At 37.2% G+C, this 17,586-nt stretch overlaps 1 protein-coding gene across 1 annotated transcript in view; it reads left to right on the forward strand.

Annotated features, from left to right (window-relative positions):
- Window positions 1–13,708: 13,708 nt before the first annotated feature.
- Window positions 13,709–17,586, forward strand: part of LOC149300407 (fibronectin type III domain-containing protein 3B-like) — a 112,181-nt gene continuing 108,303 nt past the window's right edge. The window contains exon 1 of the mRNA XM_089485356.1: window positions 13,709–13,819. Within this exon, the coding sequence (XP_089341482.1) occupies window positions 13,709–13,819 (111 nt within the window). The remainder of the gene's footprint in view (window positions 13,820–17,586) is intronic.

Consider the following 17,586-nt stretch of genomic DNA (forward strand, 5'->3'; position numbering starts at 1 on the left):
TAGTGTTGAATAAATGCTGAAGGTTCATAAACCTTTAGTTGGGCTGCAAGGGAAATGTCCTTCAGCTGATGCCCTTGCCAGGTTGTTCTTATCCCAACAAGTAACCATATTTTCAACCTGACATGATTCTGCTCAAAAGAAGCAATCCATATTTCTTTATTAAAAATGCTAAATTGTTGGTGTGATAGCCAATTACTTCTTGAAGAAGAAACATCTCCATTTCAGATTTTATTTGATCTATATATTTTTTGCAACTTGGGTGGAAAGTGGACAGGATGATGAAGCCCCCACTCCTTCCTTAACCTCCTAACTTGAGACTTTGGTGAAAATCAGACGTAAATAACCTAAATACAACGGTTGGAGTAATTTATTTTGCATATACATTTGCATGTTAGTCCAATCACTCTACAGTAAAATAACTATAAACAACTCAGAAAGATTTATAGATACCACACTCCTTTTATTAGTTCTAGCTGCAGTCCTATATTATACTGTTAAGAGAGAATTTTATTTTTACTGATACATTGCAAATAAATGAGCTTGGCTTTCACCCCAAAAAGCTGCATATCTGAAGAGCAATATACTCTGACCTGTAATGTATACAGTAATTTAACTCATCGTATACCATTACTCATTATAGAATATGATATGATTGGGGGTGTTTGTCAAAGCATAAGAGGCCCTATCGAATACATAAAATGCTAATATAGCATTATTGTTATAGGTTAACAATAATATGTAATTACATTTAATAATATAGTGCATTTGTTAAGAGAAATATATACTACTATTGATTCCACAGTTTATTCTAGTATTCCTTAAAGAGAACTGGGTTACCACTCTCAGAGTTTTTTTGACATAGTGTCCTGAATAGGGTAGTAACATAGGAACATAGGACCCCCCCCACATAAAAAGACGTTTCCTCCATTTCTATCTTTTTTTTCTTTTACATTTCCTAATATATATTTAGCATTTTATTGAAAAAGAGAGAAATATAAAAAAAAAAAAATCCCGTCTGAGTTATGCCAATGAAATATAATTAAATAAAGACTTTTTGGAATTCCATAAATCACAGTGATATAAGACACATCACAATAGGGCGGTGGAAGTTCTCCTTTTCATTTGAAGGCAAAAAAAACATATCTCCGTCTGCCTGCAAAGCAGAACATTATTCTATTAGTTTTATTTTACCTTGTCAGTTTGCAGTTTTTGTGACTATTTTATTCCCTAATGATAAATGTATGCTTTGTTTAACACTGGTGATTTGGAATCACAAATTCCACTATATTAAAGAATAATTGCTTCTAATAAATCCAGAGCCTCTTAAAAAAATTCAAGAAGTGACATTCATGATCTTTAGTGCGTAAAAGCAGTATCTGGTTTCAAAGTCCACATTGCTACATCATTTTCATTTATCACTAATAAAAATAAAAGAGCAGGGCTGGATTGTATTACTCAAATTCAATACATCATTGGGTTTTATCTTTGAATACTCTCTTGCACTACAGTAGATCATACTGAGATACTCAATGATATACTTTCTTGTAGGTAAAGTTATCCAGACATTCGATTAATGGTGCAAGTTCACAATTCACTGAATTATTAGCATACACAGGCATTAAAGTAAATATCAATTTATCATGGATAAGCGACCCAGAGAAAATGTGCTTTTGGATTGAAGATTTTTTTTACCTGTTTTGGACAATATTGGATGTAATTGTTACTGTCTGTTGGCCTTCGCCTGGATCAGAGGTTGTGGGTGCTTGGAAGGGTTGAACAAGTATTTCACCTTGAGTAACTACTGTATGTAATGTATTATTAACTATATGTATTAACCATGTTAATTAACCAAGTTAATCGCAGGGCCATGTCCCAAGTCCTCTCCAGTATTGGGGCAGAGTTCACTTTTATCTGGGCTGCAGTGACTTACCTGGTTAGCTGATTTGCCTGCTGAGAAACCAGGAAAAAAATAGCCAAAATATTGGGACCTTTCTGTGGGTGAATCTGCCTAAAACAAGCTAAAATGTCTTGATTTATTATGAAAAATAATTTAAAAAAAAATTTAAGATCCTTGTTACATACTTACTGAGCTCAACATATGCTTAATTGTTATAAACTCACCAAACCCCAAGTTACGCAGCTGGTGTATTCTGCTGACGCTGCATTTTGTGCTGTTGCGAGTTATAGCAGGACTTATATACATTGTTGGAATAATTAATAATAATGTAAAAAATATGCAGTGGAATCTTTGGCATTTGTATAGCCAAACATAAGTATATGCCGGTGTATTACTATGGGTTTGTCTGATCGCCTATAATCCTGTTTTACCTTAGTGAAAACCTAAGGTTACTGAGGTTGTATGTAAATTAAGAATAATATTTTAACATTATATCTCTATTTCTTGCTAAGGGGAACCAAGTTCCTTAATGTTTTTAGCATAATTTAATTGTGTGGGAATTTAAGAATGCTTATGCCATGTTTTACCTATAAAGTGGGCTTGTAATACATATATACTTATATATATATATATTGAACATGCAATACTTAGGATCTGCTATAAGGAAAGTTTTTCCACTGAAAAGCAGCATTTCTTTTTATATCTTATCTATCTACATAGGAATAAGTGATTTATATTACTTGTTTACTGCAAGAATGTGGCCAATCAAAGCACACTAACATTACTGCAAAACTTTAAAACCCTATGCTAGAATTTGAGATACTAAATCTTAATAGTTTTAAGAAGCATTGGTAGAGGCATGGCCACTAAGTTCAATATTAAATCATCTAAAAAGTTGGGTTTGGAATTGGTGATGTGCTTTATTTTTGCCATTGAAAAGTGATATTTTTATGTCTGTCACGCAGAGGAGACTTTTGTACGAGGTAGGACAGTGTGCCCTCCAATGGGTTCCTCCTTGGGTTGAGCCTTTTGGGTTTGAGCGGCTTTGATGATCCCTTAAGATCGGGCGCTAACCCCAACTGTTCACATACACAGGTTGATCAAACAGGTTTTCAGCCGGAAGTCTGTAACGAGGGAAGCAGTGTAACAAGCCGGGTCAGGGAGCTGGAGTTTAAGGTAGTTAGGATCAAGCCAGGTCAAACACAGGAGCACAAGAGCAATAGGACACACTAAGACAGGATATAGTATGGTAAACATGAGTTTGACATGGAGGTGGCTGGAGGCCTTCTTTCTCTGCGCAGAGGAGTCTGCCACATGGAGCCAGCTATAAGCTACCACCGTTGGCACGCCTAAGTAACAATGTTATGTTAATCTGTTGTGCTGTTGATTTCATTTAAGGAGTGTATCACCCAACAATAGCCATTTTCCAGGCTTGTGTTACAGAGTGGAAAAAATAACTACGTTTCCTGCAGTTAGCATTAGATGATGTTTTTGAACAGTATTGACTTATATTCATCTCTGAATATCATAAAGCAACTGATGCATGCAGATGGGTTTAGGATATCACTACCAGCTACTGCAGCTGAGCAAAATGTATTGTAATAACTACATTATATGGCCTGGTATTTAAAGGTAAGAAACATTAAACATATGATTCAGGACCCTGACAAACCTAGTTAAAAAAATAGCGAAAGTAATAATATACTTGCTTAGGAATAAAAATAATGCCGGTCAATTTGGCATTTTTAGTCTATCTTCATTGAGCTGTAAATGTCAACAGTGTATCATTGTGAAACAAGTGGCTACACGTAGTTGGAGGTCTAGCCCCAGGAAAGAAAAAGAAAAAAAGAAAACACCTTTGGAATGTGAAGGTAATAAATTACATTTTTAAATTATACAAGAACATTTTTGAAATAATATGCAACAATGGAAACAGTTACAAATGTACTTTATTCTACAATAAATGATATAATTAGTTTGTACTTGCGTTATATGTTATGGTGCTCCTAGTCTCCCTGTAATGGTGATGGCTAACACAGCCCAACTTGGAGTATAACAGGTTTCTGAAATATTCCCTGAGTTGAGGGAGAACCTAAATATCAGTGACATATTTACATTGGGTGCCAACCTAGGCCTGACCCAGCTTCCTCGAACTTCCTCTCTATGGTTGTCATCCTTGCTGTAGGGTTCTGGGATATGATGTCATATCCTGGCGCTATGTGAATTAAAGGCATATTCTAAAGCAGTCTATGCCCCAGCTTGAATTAGGGAGATCAGAGATCTACCATGTAAATGGCCCATTAAGCAGTGGCACACCAGGGGGCCTGATCGCCCAAGAGGGCAATCTGCCATCTGGTTTTGTGGTGTGGGGACTGCCACCCCTCTGGACTTTCCTCCCTTGCCCTAGTCGGCATAGTCCAGAATGACTTTGCCAAACATACTAAGAGTCTGATTTAAGAGTCAGTGAGGCAAGCAACATGCGTTATTTTAATCTGTTGGTCAACCTTCTAGCTTTGAGTGACCAAAAAGTTATAGCGTTTATTCCTTTATTTATGCATTCAAAACCACATGTGGATTTTTCTTTCTTTCTGTCATGCGATAGTACAGCTGGCATAATCTCAGTCTTAAAGAGACAGTGCTGAGTGCAGAATTAACAGAGGTTTTATTATAAATAAGCTGTACTGATCCTTTAACCCTTTTTGCTATAGTTAGATTACGTTAACAACTATGTCAACACTTTACTCTAAGATGTTTACTAATGATAAATAATTTTCATAAAAGACTTATCTGCATTGTTTGTATATTTAGTGGCACATAAAGTAAATGTATATTGGGCACAAAGCCCATGTAGATGCTAGTCCAAATGCACATATAAGAAGGGGCTAAATTCTGTAATATTGGTAGAAGAGAGGCAGTTTTGGGGAGGGGGTCATCTATTCACTCACTGATCCCTGCTTGTTTTAATTGGGGAACATTGAGTATGTGAATACATTAGGTAAGCAGGTCCCTGTCCGATGATAGACCTTTCATTCGGTCATTGCTCAAGTAAATTACAAGTTGTGTGGGATTATGGAAATTGCTTGTGACATGATTGATCTTATAACATTCTCGCTGCATAATTTTTAACATTAATAAGGAAACTTTAACTGTTGTGCTAGGTATTCATGGTAATTAGCAGGGTTGTTTAGCAGCTGAAACACTGCTATCAGGGGCGTAAAAATAATGGTCACAACTGCATATAGGCCCACCGCACTAGGGGGCCCGGTGACCCCAGGGACCACCCCTTTAAAAGCCACTAGCTGCAGGTAACACCCTCAGCGGCGCAGAGATTTTAGAGATCATCTGTTGCAGGAAGTGACATCACATCCAGGGAGAGAGACAGACAAAGCTGTTTAGAGGCTATGATGGCACAGAAAAGCTCTTTGAGGACAATGATGGCTCAGACAAGCTTTTTTGGAGACTAAAATAGTGCATAGAAGCTGCATTGTGACAAAGTTGACAGCAAGAAGATGTTTAGGGACAAAGTTGCCACTCACTAACCGGTGGTTAGAGAATTTGGGGCTCCCGGGGCAATTTTTCCACCGGGGTACTGTGGTTTCTAATTACACCCCTGTCTATTACCTAGTGCTGAAGGAATACAATACAAAATTAAATTGAATTAATGCACATTTTATGACTATGCTTGTTCTTCAAGCAAAATATACCAAGCATTTAAAAACATAATTCTTTATTTACATACAATGTCTGTACTATTGCCCTGAAAAGATTCTCTTACTGTAAAATAAGCATTATTTGGGATTAAAAGAAAATGTCTATACTGCATAGCTTTAGCTGTGATGAGTGGAAGATATGCTTGACTATTTGCATGTCTTATCTATTTATGCCAATCAGGCAATAAAATCCCTTTCAAATTTCTATTAAAAATGGTAAGATATAGATGGCTTTCAATGAGATCAAGATACACTATCCAAATGAATGCAATCCTTGTTGCAAAGGAATACAAATAACAGTGTCAATGATACTCAGGAGGACAGAAGGTGATGGCATTTGTAACAATAGGTTTTGAGTAAGCCGAGGAGGAAACAGATAGCCAAAGCCATTCAGAAAGAAGGATGAGCGACTGAAGGAATGCAGATCAAATACTCAAGAAAAGGACTATCCTTATTTATAAAGAAAAAAGGACAGATTTGTTGTACTGGAAACAAACTTAAAACCGATAAGGTAGATCCTGCCAATTTCACAAGTGCAAGTGGCAGCATTTAGGATCTGTTTACTGGTTTATTGTTGGTATATATTTGATTTGGACTTTACAATGATGGAAAATCCAATTAGGCTACATAGGTATCAAGCATTGTGTGAAAACGTGTGTGAGTACACTAAACATGGAAAAGGAGAATCATGGATAGCAAAGCTCTTGTAATAGTATGGTAAACCACTTATTAAGGGGTTGATTAAAAAAAACTTGTAATCTAAATGGAATAAGTACAAAAAATAAGGGGAATTGAGAAGTCTTAGCTAAAATTGATCAATTAATTCTTGAAAAAAAGGCACAAAATACATTCAGGCCCTTGCAAGTCCTATGTAGGCTTTGAACATTAAACTGGATTCTTTGGCACAAAGAGAGTACACAGGGCTACACATAGTTATTTGAACTTTATGGACTTTTATGGCTTTTTTAAGATTGGATGACATCACATCATTTTACATATGCACTTTTTTCCCTGATTGCTGAAAAGGAAATACAAGTGTCAGATGTTTGAGTTAATGTTTGTCTATTAATATTTATTGTTTATTAATGCATTTCCTGAAACACTAGACATTACAGAAGAAACCGTTCATTTTATAAACAAGAAAAAATCTGTCTTGGCAGTCAGAAGTGAATGCAGCGTGAACTGGATGCATTTTATATAATCCCGCAACACATGCTACCCTTATTCAGCCTCGAAAGCACATCACAGGAGACAGGTATCCACGTCTCCTAAAATTCTACCGATGGGACCTTATTGTGCTGTTTGTCAATGAGTTCTTTGACTGCAACTCTTTCCTGGCTACTAAGCACAACCACTGTTATTTTTTTTCTGGCTCGTAAATTTTGGATGGTGTTGTCCTGAGTTATAGTGAACAATCTAAAAAAGCAAGCAACATAAGCACGAGCGAAGCTAGCATAGTATATTAATTTGTATAGGATGCATGGAATAGATGTGTTAGGAGGTAGGCACAGAACAGTTCGGAGCAGGAAAGTCAGCTACGAAGTTGCTTTTTGATATAATACTAATAGTAATAATAATTTAATTATATATTTAAGGTTTCTATTTTATTTAATTTAGATTTATAACATTTTTCCAGCCTAGATTGTTTTCTGCTATGGAGATTGCTTTGCTGCTGAAGTAATGAAAGGACAGGTTAGAATGGACAGTTGTTAATCATTATGTTAATGTTTTAGTTCTGCATCTGTTGTAAGTTTGTGTGTGCTAAAATGATTATAGTAAAAAAATAAAGAAGAAACAAGGGTAAAAAGGATACAGCAATGGCGGCAGATGATCACTGAAGCTCAGTTGTTTCTTAAAATGTAAAGTCATTGGAACTCAATGAAGAGCATATGAAGGCTAAGTTTATGATGTGTGGGTGAGGTTATGGTCACAGAATGTGAAAAAAAACCAGAGCACTGGTTAGTAAATGCAAGGTTGGAAAAGTGGCTGACTTTGTGGGTGCTGGAAATAATCCATTGGGTGGAGGCTTAAAGGGGATGTGAGAGGGAGGAGGCAGTGTCGGTGGACATATTTCATCACCGTTGTAGCTTAAGTCCCTCAAGAGAAGAATGGGTGAGTCAGAAGACGGAAAAATATAACCAGGATCCCAAAGAAATAATGTAATAACACAGAGTAAGAGAGTTGCTACGGGAAAAAATCTATTCTGACATATATTCTAGGTGCAAATCCACATGTCTTAACATGTCCCTCACATGCTTAATTTTACCTTATATTTACATAAATAAAGCTATGAGCATTATAACTAATATATCTCGGTGAGTTCACATAACTGCATACCTCATGGCATAGTGATATTAAGAGCTTGCAGTAGGATTAACTACTTGTAAGTTTGATAAGTATGTTGCCTTACATAAATTATCAGTTTCCTCAGTGCGAAGTGGGAGGCTTTTTTCCTCTGGTTGGTGTTGGTGAAGAGTAAAAAAAAACTAGCTATAGAAGACTAGTTATATTAGGGCTCTAGAAACCCCAGACACCAGGTTGCCATGGCCACTTGGCTTCCTGGCACCTAGTGTCTTACCTGGTGGACACTATAAAGAGCTGATTTTTAGGTCTAGCTGATGGCTCTATACAGATCCAAAAGCATTAGTAGTCAGATTAGTAGTAGTACAGCTCATGGTTTCTAGATTTTGTCATAAACTCCTACATGAGATTGTCATCCGTTGAGTACACAGCAGTGTGGATTAGTCTAGATGGAAATAGAATAAAAATGGAGGTGGGTGATCTTTCAGGGAAGTTAAGGAATATAGATTAGTTTTGTGCTCCTGAAGACCTTGCAAACATGCTAAAACTGATGGAGCCACCATAGGACCCCAATTTTAGCTCTTGCCACCAGAGCTGCTCTTTCTACAAAACCCCTCAATTTAAAGGTAAGTCTAGAATTACATCTCTGTTGAAAATGAAACAATTGTTGGTGTAGAGTTGCTAGATGGGTATCTGAAATTTGCAATAAATATCTCAGAAGCCTTCAAGATTACAGCTTCTGACTTGGCATTGTAACGTGGTTGTTGCGTTTTATTGTTTTATTACAAAGTCAAACTGTGCATAGCCCAGCAATTCCCACCATTGATTAAACTCACAGCCCACAGCTGCCGCTGTTAACACATACATTGCTGTGCAAGTCATAGTATCATACAATGCATGAGTATACAGAGAGGGTAGACTCCCTAGTAAGTTCAATAAAGTGTAAAAAGTAACAAGGTAATGCATAGTACAAAATAATTTCTAGCAGGGGTGGTGCTAAAAATGGATGAAGATTTCAAGTGCACAATATATTTTAATCTAGATATATATAAAAGGGACATTTGTGGATATATGTGTGTCTGTTTGAAATGTTTAGCATACCTCCCCACATGCTACAAACTTGAAATGTGGCATTTGGGTAGGTTCCATAGTGTAGACAATGTAAAACGTATAAAAATAGATATTTTTTTAAAAATTTGGGGGAGGAGATGACCATGAAATATGTGGCTTCAACCTGCAACCCTCCTGCAATTCTTACCCCTCTTCTTGCCACAGTTCCACCAGCTGATAACAGCATGGCTGGAGATTTTAGCTGGTGCTTCCTCCTAGTTGATAAACCTTCTCGGAGTTTTAATAGTTAACATCACACAAATACGCTGACACACAACAAAGTGGCAGATAAATTTCAGGGATTTAAATATCAGCATGCCAGTTGGAAAGAATAGTAGAGGGCAGTGCGTATGTGCATGTGTATGTCATTGATTCAACTTTATACCTTCTTTTGGCCCACCCTGTATGATAGCTCTGTGGTTATCATTTGATCTATACACTGGGGGCTATTCACTAAAGAGGGTGTTAGTGGGAGAGCTAAATGTTTCCACCTTTGATACCACTAAACACTACAAGGGCTTCTCCTGTAAGCATGGCTGAGCTGGTCTTACAAATGTATTAAGAAAACCACCTTCCTACTGTTTGTTTATGCAGGACCAGCTCAGCTATTCTTATAAGAATACAGTTTGTGGAGTTTGAAGTTTTTCAGGTAACAAAAATTACTGTGCAACATGTATGATCATGTATATTCCTTCATTGAATTAACTTAAAACTAGGACTAAACTATGAATTTCCATGTGAAGAATGGGTACACCTGCTAGTAAAAGAATATATTATTTAGTGATTTTTTTGCTTGCATCATGTGCAGATCAGGAAAAGATCATGAAAAGAGAATATTTTGTTTGTTGTTATTATACAGCTTTGCATGCAAACTCGTTTTTAAGACCACATATACATGACACAAAGAGCGAATAGATGTTAAGCAAATGAATTGATCTGTACATATCCTTGGGATTCGGCTAGCATATTGTATGGATCATGAAGAACAAACTTGTACAGGTGCCGCTCATGACGTCTTTGGCTGGCCATAGTTGTGGAAGATCATGGGATTATAGTTCTTGTGCAACAGAAAAGCTACAGTACCTTCTTTGCCTTTCCAATTTCCAGAGTTGTCTAGAGACATGGCTATGTGACTTTATGACCTATTGATAGCTGTGTTGTGTATGCAGTTGGGTTAGACATTTACAAGAACAGTGATATATTTCATTTACACAATTTAATTTCTAAACACATTCCCGCTGCTTCTATTAAAAAAAATGACCTTTAAGGCTGAGGAGCACTTTGATGCACGCATAACCACCAAAATTCTTGATATTGGAAAGAGGGGCATCAGGGGATGAAAAAAGGGCAGCAGCTACTGGGTCCTAAAAAGGGATACCTGTATTAAGAATCCTGCATTGCGCCCCCTGACTTTGTCTAGTCCATACCAAGACATATTAATAAAGCTCTAATTAAGATTCTTATGGTTCTAAAAAACATTATTAGCTCAAGCATTCCTATTTAGTGAACTCCGAGTGTGTCTGTTAGGCTTGTAGCTGCAGTATATAGACACAAGGACAGAAAATAATATCCTTCCCTTCGTGTAAAATAGTTTGTTAAAAAAATGTGTAAATGTCAGCTCCTTCAGAGTTGTATCAGATAGTGCTGAATTATATTCTTACAATGGGCAATTGATTGCAGCATGCTTAGAAATATGTTGCTGCTCAAGTTACTTCCGCTGTGAACAGATGTATGACTGTGTAAAATCCACATGTGAACAGAGCCTTTCCAAAAATGTAGATGTGTCAACATTTAACTGTTCAAATTCCCCCAAATAATCTTCTTCCTTCTGTTCTCTCCTCTTCAAGTAGCACATCATTGTTGGGCCAAATGGTATTATTATAATTGCTGTGCTTATTATTTTATAGTATATATTTATTATTAGAAAAGAGAAAAAATAAATGTTGAGTCATAAATATTTAGCAAATCATTACAGTTTCATACATGACAAGGAATCTGTTATAAATGCTTAAAGTTATTTTGGAAAAGGTTCAAATTCTTCTCATTCTTTAAGGCAAATAACAATTTTCCTTGGTTTGACAATAAAAAAAAGCAAAACACAGAATTCAACTTATATTTCTATGACTATTTTGACTGTTGCCAAAGCACCCACTGTATTTGTGGAGGTGAATTTCATATCTTTACTGTTCTTACTGTAAAGTATGAATTCTTAGCATGAGTGAAATCAATTCATTACAAAATATACAAAACTGAAAAAGGCTGAGGGGGCCCTTCAACCCAATAAAAAAACACTCAGGGACCCTTGCCCTACATGATGCTACTGTATTCTGCAGTGTCTCGAAGTGTCAGAATTAGAATGATTTAAAGAATATGACATCATTGCCTCAAGCAATATTAGATGATGTCATATGGGATGGCATGTTCCATTTTGACTCAGTGACAATGCAGCTCTGTGTCCTTTATGCGAAGCTGGCATGGTTTGAAAGAAAAATGATCAAACCAAAACTGACCAAAAATCTGAAGATCAGAAAAATCTGAAGAAAACGGATATAAACATTAAAAAACTGGGCATTAGCCCTTACTGATCCTTTAATGTGATTTTACTGAATAATCCAAAGAAAACAAACTGAATGTTAGCTGCCTTGGTCTGTTTGAATTGGCAGTACAGACAGTTCTATCAAATTGTACCATCCAGAAACCACCGATAATAATCATGTATTGTCATGCAGTAGCAACACCATCTATTCTGAAACATGGCAGCTGACAAATATGCCCTTCAATGTATTCAGCATTCATTGATGTGTTTCATGGAATCTATTGACCGTTCTAAACATAAAAAGTCATTTTACTGGTATGTGGTGATGCTTTGTTTATTGGAGCAAAGCTATATGAGAGAAGTCAAATATTCTGTCCCATTTTTCACTTATTTTAAGGGAAATTGCTCAAGGTCCAAATAACCGGAGTATGTAGGAACAGATCCGTGAGGGATGATGTTTCATACACCTAAATCATGTCTACAACTGGTAGTTAAAACTACTTTGGAGTCCTCCTACATCCAATTGTATAATGGAAGACTCTCTTCTTTGGAAGATACTTTTGTAACATGAAAACCCCTTTTACGTCATATAGGGTTTCTTAATACTCTTATTACATGGTTGACCACCTTGAGGTTTAACCCACCCATAGAGTCTGGCCCACCAACACAGGAAACTAAATGTTTGCTTTTCACCACAAGACATATTTATTAATGGGAATGTTATAATATCTTTCTAAAAAGCTTAGTAAGTATATCATCAAATCAATTGATGACATGGGATTTCTAAAGCAGTCTGTTCCCTTAACCAACCTCATATAAATCCATTGAAATACCCAAGGGGATATTATTATGTGACCAAATACATTTTTCACATCTGCCAGTTACCACAACTAGATTTGCATTTGATATTAAATTATGTGATCTCGAAAGGGTTTTTAACAAAATAGTTGTTTTAGATAGCATATTTTATTATTGAATAGTTGAGGGTATTTTTTTTACGTTCTTGAGTTATGTATACTGTATGTAACTGCTTCAATAATGAGTTCCTCTAGAACTCATTATTGAAAAGGGTTCAATGTAGATTGTAGAGTGGGTTATGTGAAACACATATTTCATTGGGTTGGGACAGGAACATGGTTACGGAATGAGCAATCGTATCGGTGTGGAGAATGGATAGAACATGACCACATATTGACAGAGAATGGGTTGAATATAGATGAATCTGGAGGAGAATTGAGTCTTTAATAACTGTGCAGTCCCCAGAAGTGAATTTTTGGTTCTCCTGACAAATCCATCAGTCGGAAAAACTCATTTTTATCACATGTGTGACCTCGAAAAGTAGGCGGCACATGCTATTGCACTGAAAGGATATTACACATTTAGTTGGTCAGACCAAGCTAATAGATATAGTGTAGGAGACCCTGCTTAATATAATTTTTGTCAAGTGACAAAATATATTGCGAAAACAGATTATTCCCAAATGGCCGTAATAAAAATAAGTAAATATTAATAACAAAAATTCTCAATTTACCCTTTGTTTAAACGTCTTTTGCAGCATGTTTAAGGAAAAGGACTAGTATGTATATTTGATTTTCCCTATGTTAACTTGCAATCTGTCTGTCTGGCTTGTTCCTAGAAATGTACTTTTTTGTTCACTCTAACATGCAATTGAACAGTTTAACAAACAGACAAAGTGACAATTTCCAGACTATTTGTTCCTCGGTCAACCAGCTGTGTACATTCTTCTTGGTCTTGCTCATGTCTCAAACGATTTATTTTCCGTAAGAGCGCTCATTATTACCTTGTCAAGCAAGCCATGGCGTAACCTAGATTTCCATAATGAAATGTCTTATAAATGTATTATTTCTTTTTTTTTTATGTAATTTTTTTCAGCAGTTGGAGAATCGTTACACTTTTTGAAAATGTTTTCATTAAAAATGCTATTATGTTTTACTTTCTCGACGATCTAGTTGGGAAATGTATTTTTGGTCCAAAGCGTAGTGACATAACACATGGTCAAATATGCCATTATTATGTGTAAGTCACATTGTGTGTGTGCCGTGGGGCTGTTCTCATGCAAACTAATAGGCGTAAATATCTAATATACATTATTTTAATGTTTCTAGGAAGGCAGCTGAGGAAAATTCTCCATGAATGTACGTCACAATGATGATGACCGACCAAATCCCACTGGAGCTGCCACCCTTGCTGAATGGGGAGGTGGCAATGATGCCACATATAGTGAACGGAGATGGTTCACAGCAGGTGCGTTGAGATGGTTTGAAATAGTTTTACACCAGAATTATAATTGATAAAGTATACATACAAAAAAACAAAAAGGAGGTTGAGGTTGCATGAGTATGTAGATTCCAAAGAACGGATGGTTTGCACTTGCTCTAATTTGTCCTGTTGGCCTATTTGTGTTCTAAATTAGAACAATGAAAACTATAGCAAACTGGAGTCCAATTATTACGGAGTTATTACAGTTACAGGAGAAAGATGGGATTGAATGCTGTACTTTGGTATACAGAAAAGCTGGAAGTACAAAGAATCACGTTGTAAATAGTGCAGGAATGCTATAATTTCATCCACATATTTGGTCTGGCCTTAGTTTATTTTGGCCTGTATAATAAACCTTGAACATTATGCCTGACTATGGTCCTTTTCTGCTCTTTCTTCATATAGGTTTAGGCGTTTCTTTGTTCATGTCTGAAAAATGTTACCGACCACAATATTAAATCATTTTATGGTTGTTTGATCCCATTAATAATTCGAAGGTATTCATTTAATGCTGCAGTTTCCAGTTCCAAGAACTGAGTATGAATTAAAAGGCGAATTATATTTTTTAAGTCGTCAAAACTAGATGCTTCAAACGGCAACTATGCCTGATCTTATTGATCAGTACGTTATATAGACTGTATATATAGCTACTTATAACTGTGAACCCTAATAAAGGGATATACCTGACCATTTTTTTTTAAAACTGGTTGCATGTTTCTATATTTTTAGTTTTTTTTTTTTTTTTATTTAACTTGATTTATCTCTAGTCCAAGGGGAAAAATCCAAGTTTCTAGACACCATATGTATTCGCCCCTTTCCATTCCTCTCAAATATTTGCCGTTACTTAACACCAAGCAGCCCCAGTGCTGTCTCTACAAGTGTTCTGGTGGGATCTAACAAGATCCCCGATGGTGCATGCACAGAAAGTGCTGCCATTGACTTAATTGGGACCACTTTCATGCAACTGGCTGCTTCAGGTAAGTGATGTATTTATTCTCTGTATAAAGAATGCATATTAAGTTCTTAGAAAGTACATTAATTTGCATTATTTGTCCCGGAGGCTGCCTGGGACACTGGAGTGACCATTTTATTTTATTACGTCCTCTCCGCTCAAGTGTCAGATAAAATCTCATCTAAATCCAACATCTTGTAGCAGGGATCTTGCTACTAAACTGAGATAGAGAGGGACCACGTGTGCTAATCTTTAACCAGCTTCATGTCTGCAAATACCAGGTCCACCATGATGTTCTCGGTCACCACACACTCTGAACGGCTATTAATTAGGTTGCAACGCTGGTCTTCTTATTTCCCAGAATATTAAAATAATACTTCGAAGGTGACGGGCATATGTCCCTTCAAAGTGACCAATAGATTAACACCTATTTTCAGTGGGAGAGTTGGTGGATGCCTTATGGCCCCCCCAGCTTTTCCTTATGGTTACAGTGGTTCCCATCCTTGGTCCCCCACCAAGTACAAGAATATCCAGCCCTTCTGCAGGCCTTTCGGCCAGGGAGAGAAGGAGGACAAGGCATATCTTGTCAGAAGATTCGCGGAGGTTCTAGCTTCTGCTGCGGCTCTTAACTAAGCACACAGAGTCTCTCACAGAGAAGCACGGCACCTCAGGCATCAGAAAAAAAAAATATTGATACCTAGGCAGGTGGGACACGGGAAGCTGGGGAGACACCAAGGGCTCTCTGGAAAAATGAAACACGAATATACAGTGAGCATTACATAAAGCATACGGTATAAACAACCCAAACAAACAGAGAAACTATGATCAAATTGAAATAACTTAAATAATCACATATTAACAGGACTGTGTGATAACGTTTGGGTTGTTACTTGGCCTTTGTTGAATAGCCCACTATTAGAAATAAACTATGGGGTAATCGGCAAGCATACTTTATCTTTCCACCATCATTACATTTTACATATACTCATATCCATCCATCCATCCATCCACCCAATCGTTGTCTGTTTCAGCATGGGTGTTTTCCAGTTGAAAGCATTGATTAGCTATAATGAGAAGACTGTCACAGACTGGGTCCAAACAGATGACTGAAAGGACCCAGCGCACCCGAAGATTGTATGCAGGAGTTACAGTGCAGTAGTGGAGTTGAACAGGGCCTGGTTGCAGGGGGACCACACTCACCCAGGTGTTGAGTATCTAGGGATGTGCAGCCAAACACCAGTGCCCTGATATAGCAGCGGATGTAGTCCAGAACAAAGTCAAATCCTGCAGGCACCCTGGAACAGGCATGAGACATCACACAAGACATCACACATCACACTCTTATGCAGGATGCTGCAGGCTGGGAGTATGGAAGCTAAGCAGAGAAATATAGCAGACACATAACAAGCAAGGGACAAGGAGACCAGGCACGAAACATAACCAGACAAGACATACATGTTACAGGGCACTACAGTGAACCAAACAAGGAATAAACATTACTAGACAAGATATACATGATACAGGGCACAACAAAGGACAGGGAACAAGGCAAGGAACACAGGGGAAGGAGTGAGGAGCCAGAATCCTCGGACGCTTCTCCTTTAAGCAAGGATAGGCCATATTAACTAGGACATAGGGAGAGGAGAGAGGAACCAGAATCCACAGATGATACAGGGAAGGATGGCAAAGGTACATAAGAGACAGACAAACATGAATACAGGAACTAGCCTAGGACTATATGATAACAATTGGATATTCCGTCACATCATATGGCCATAGTATGCTTATCCCACCACTACGCCAAAGTACTCCAATGACGGTGGGTCCTAATCCTAGTCCTAATCCCTGCTGACAGTGGTACGAAACAAACCAAACATGTAAACCAAACACATAGCACGGAGACATACCTTAGACTGTAGACTGAGACAAACAGAACACACAGGTGTGGCACACCTTATAAAGGAAACAGAGCTGAAGCAAAGAGCTGAAGCAGAAGCAAGGAATGGAAGATCAGAACAGAGCAAAAGGAAATCCAGGAATGGATTGAAGCAAAACAGGGAAATTTAAACAAGAGCGAGATATGCAGCTCCGCAGCCTGGGAAGGACGTGACAAAGACACAACGTTTTGTTGTTGCCTGCATTAACTGGCTTGTGGGTGTTATTAGGAAAAGCTGTTGTGTGTTTTGCCATATAGTGCATGCAGAATACTTGCCAAGTGTGGTGATCATTAAAACATTTCCTTTCTATCTTTCTGTGCATTTGGGGATGCGGGGTGGGGACTGAGCATTCTTTTTTCGTTAAATAATTTAATTGCTAAACGTTATGCACCAAGGAGGTACTAAGGGTGCTGTTTTACTTACTTTGCTGAGTTTAACACTTTTGTTATTCAGGATTAGAAGCTTAATTCCCAGTACTTGTGAATGCCCTAACCCTTCCCACAAATAATTCTTTCATTATGTAAAAATTTACGTCACCTGACACAAAAGCAGACACTGATAAGCCATTGCCATAGAAACGGAAAATGTTTCTTAAGTATTTCTGTTGATTTATGTAATAAATCCCTGAGACCCCCACTACAGAAGAATGCATATTATGGTACTTTAATATACATTTGTCCAAAATAAAAATTAAGCACTTACTTGACCTACCCTTACAAAAAAAATACTGCAGTTTTTCTGAAGTAATACTGCAGTTTTTGGGACATGAAAAAACTGCAATACTGCACTTTTACTGCAGTATTACTGCACATTTACTGCATTTGTACTTCACTGTACTGCAGTTTTACTGCAGTTATTTTTGT

Source organism: Sceloporus occidentalis, unplaced genomic scaffold, assembly GCF_023333645.1.
Source record: "Sceloporus occidentalis isolate IW3139 unplaced genomic scaffold, rSceOcc1.0.p SCAF_25, whole genome shotgun sequence".
In the NCBI taxonomy this organism is placed as follows: domain Eukaryota; kingdom Metazoa; phylum Chordata; class Lepidosauria; order Squamata; family Phrynosomatidae; genus Sceloporus; species Sceloporus occidentalis.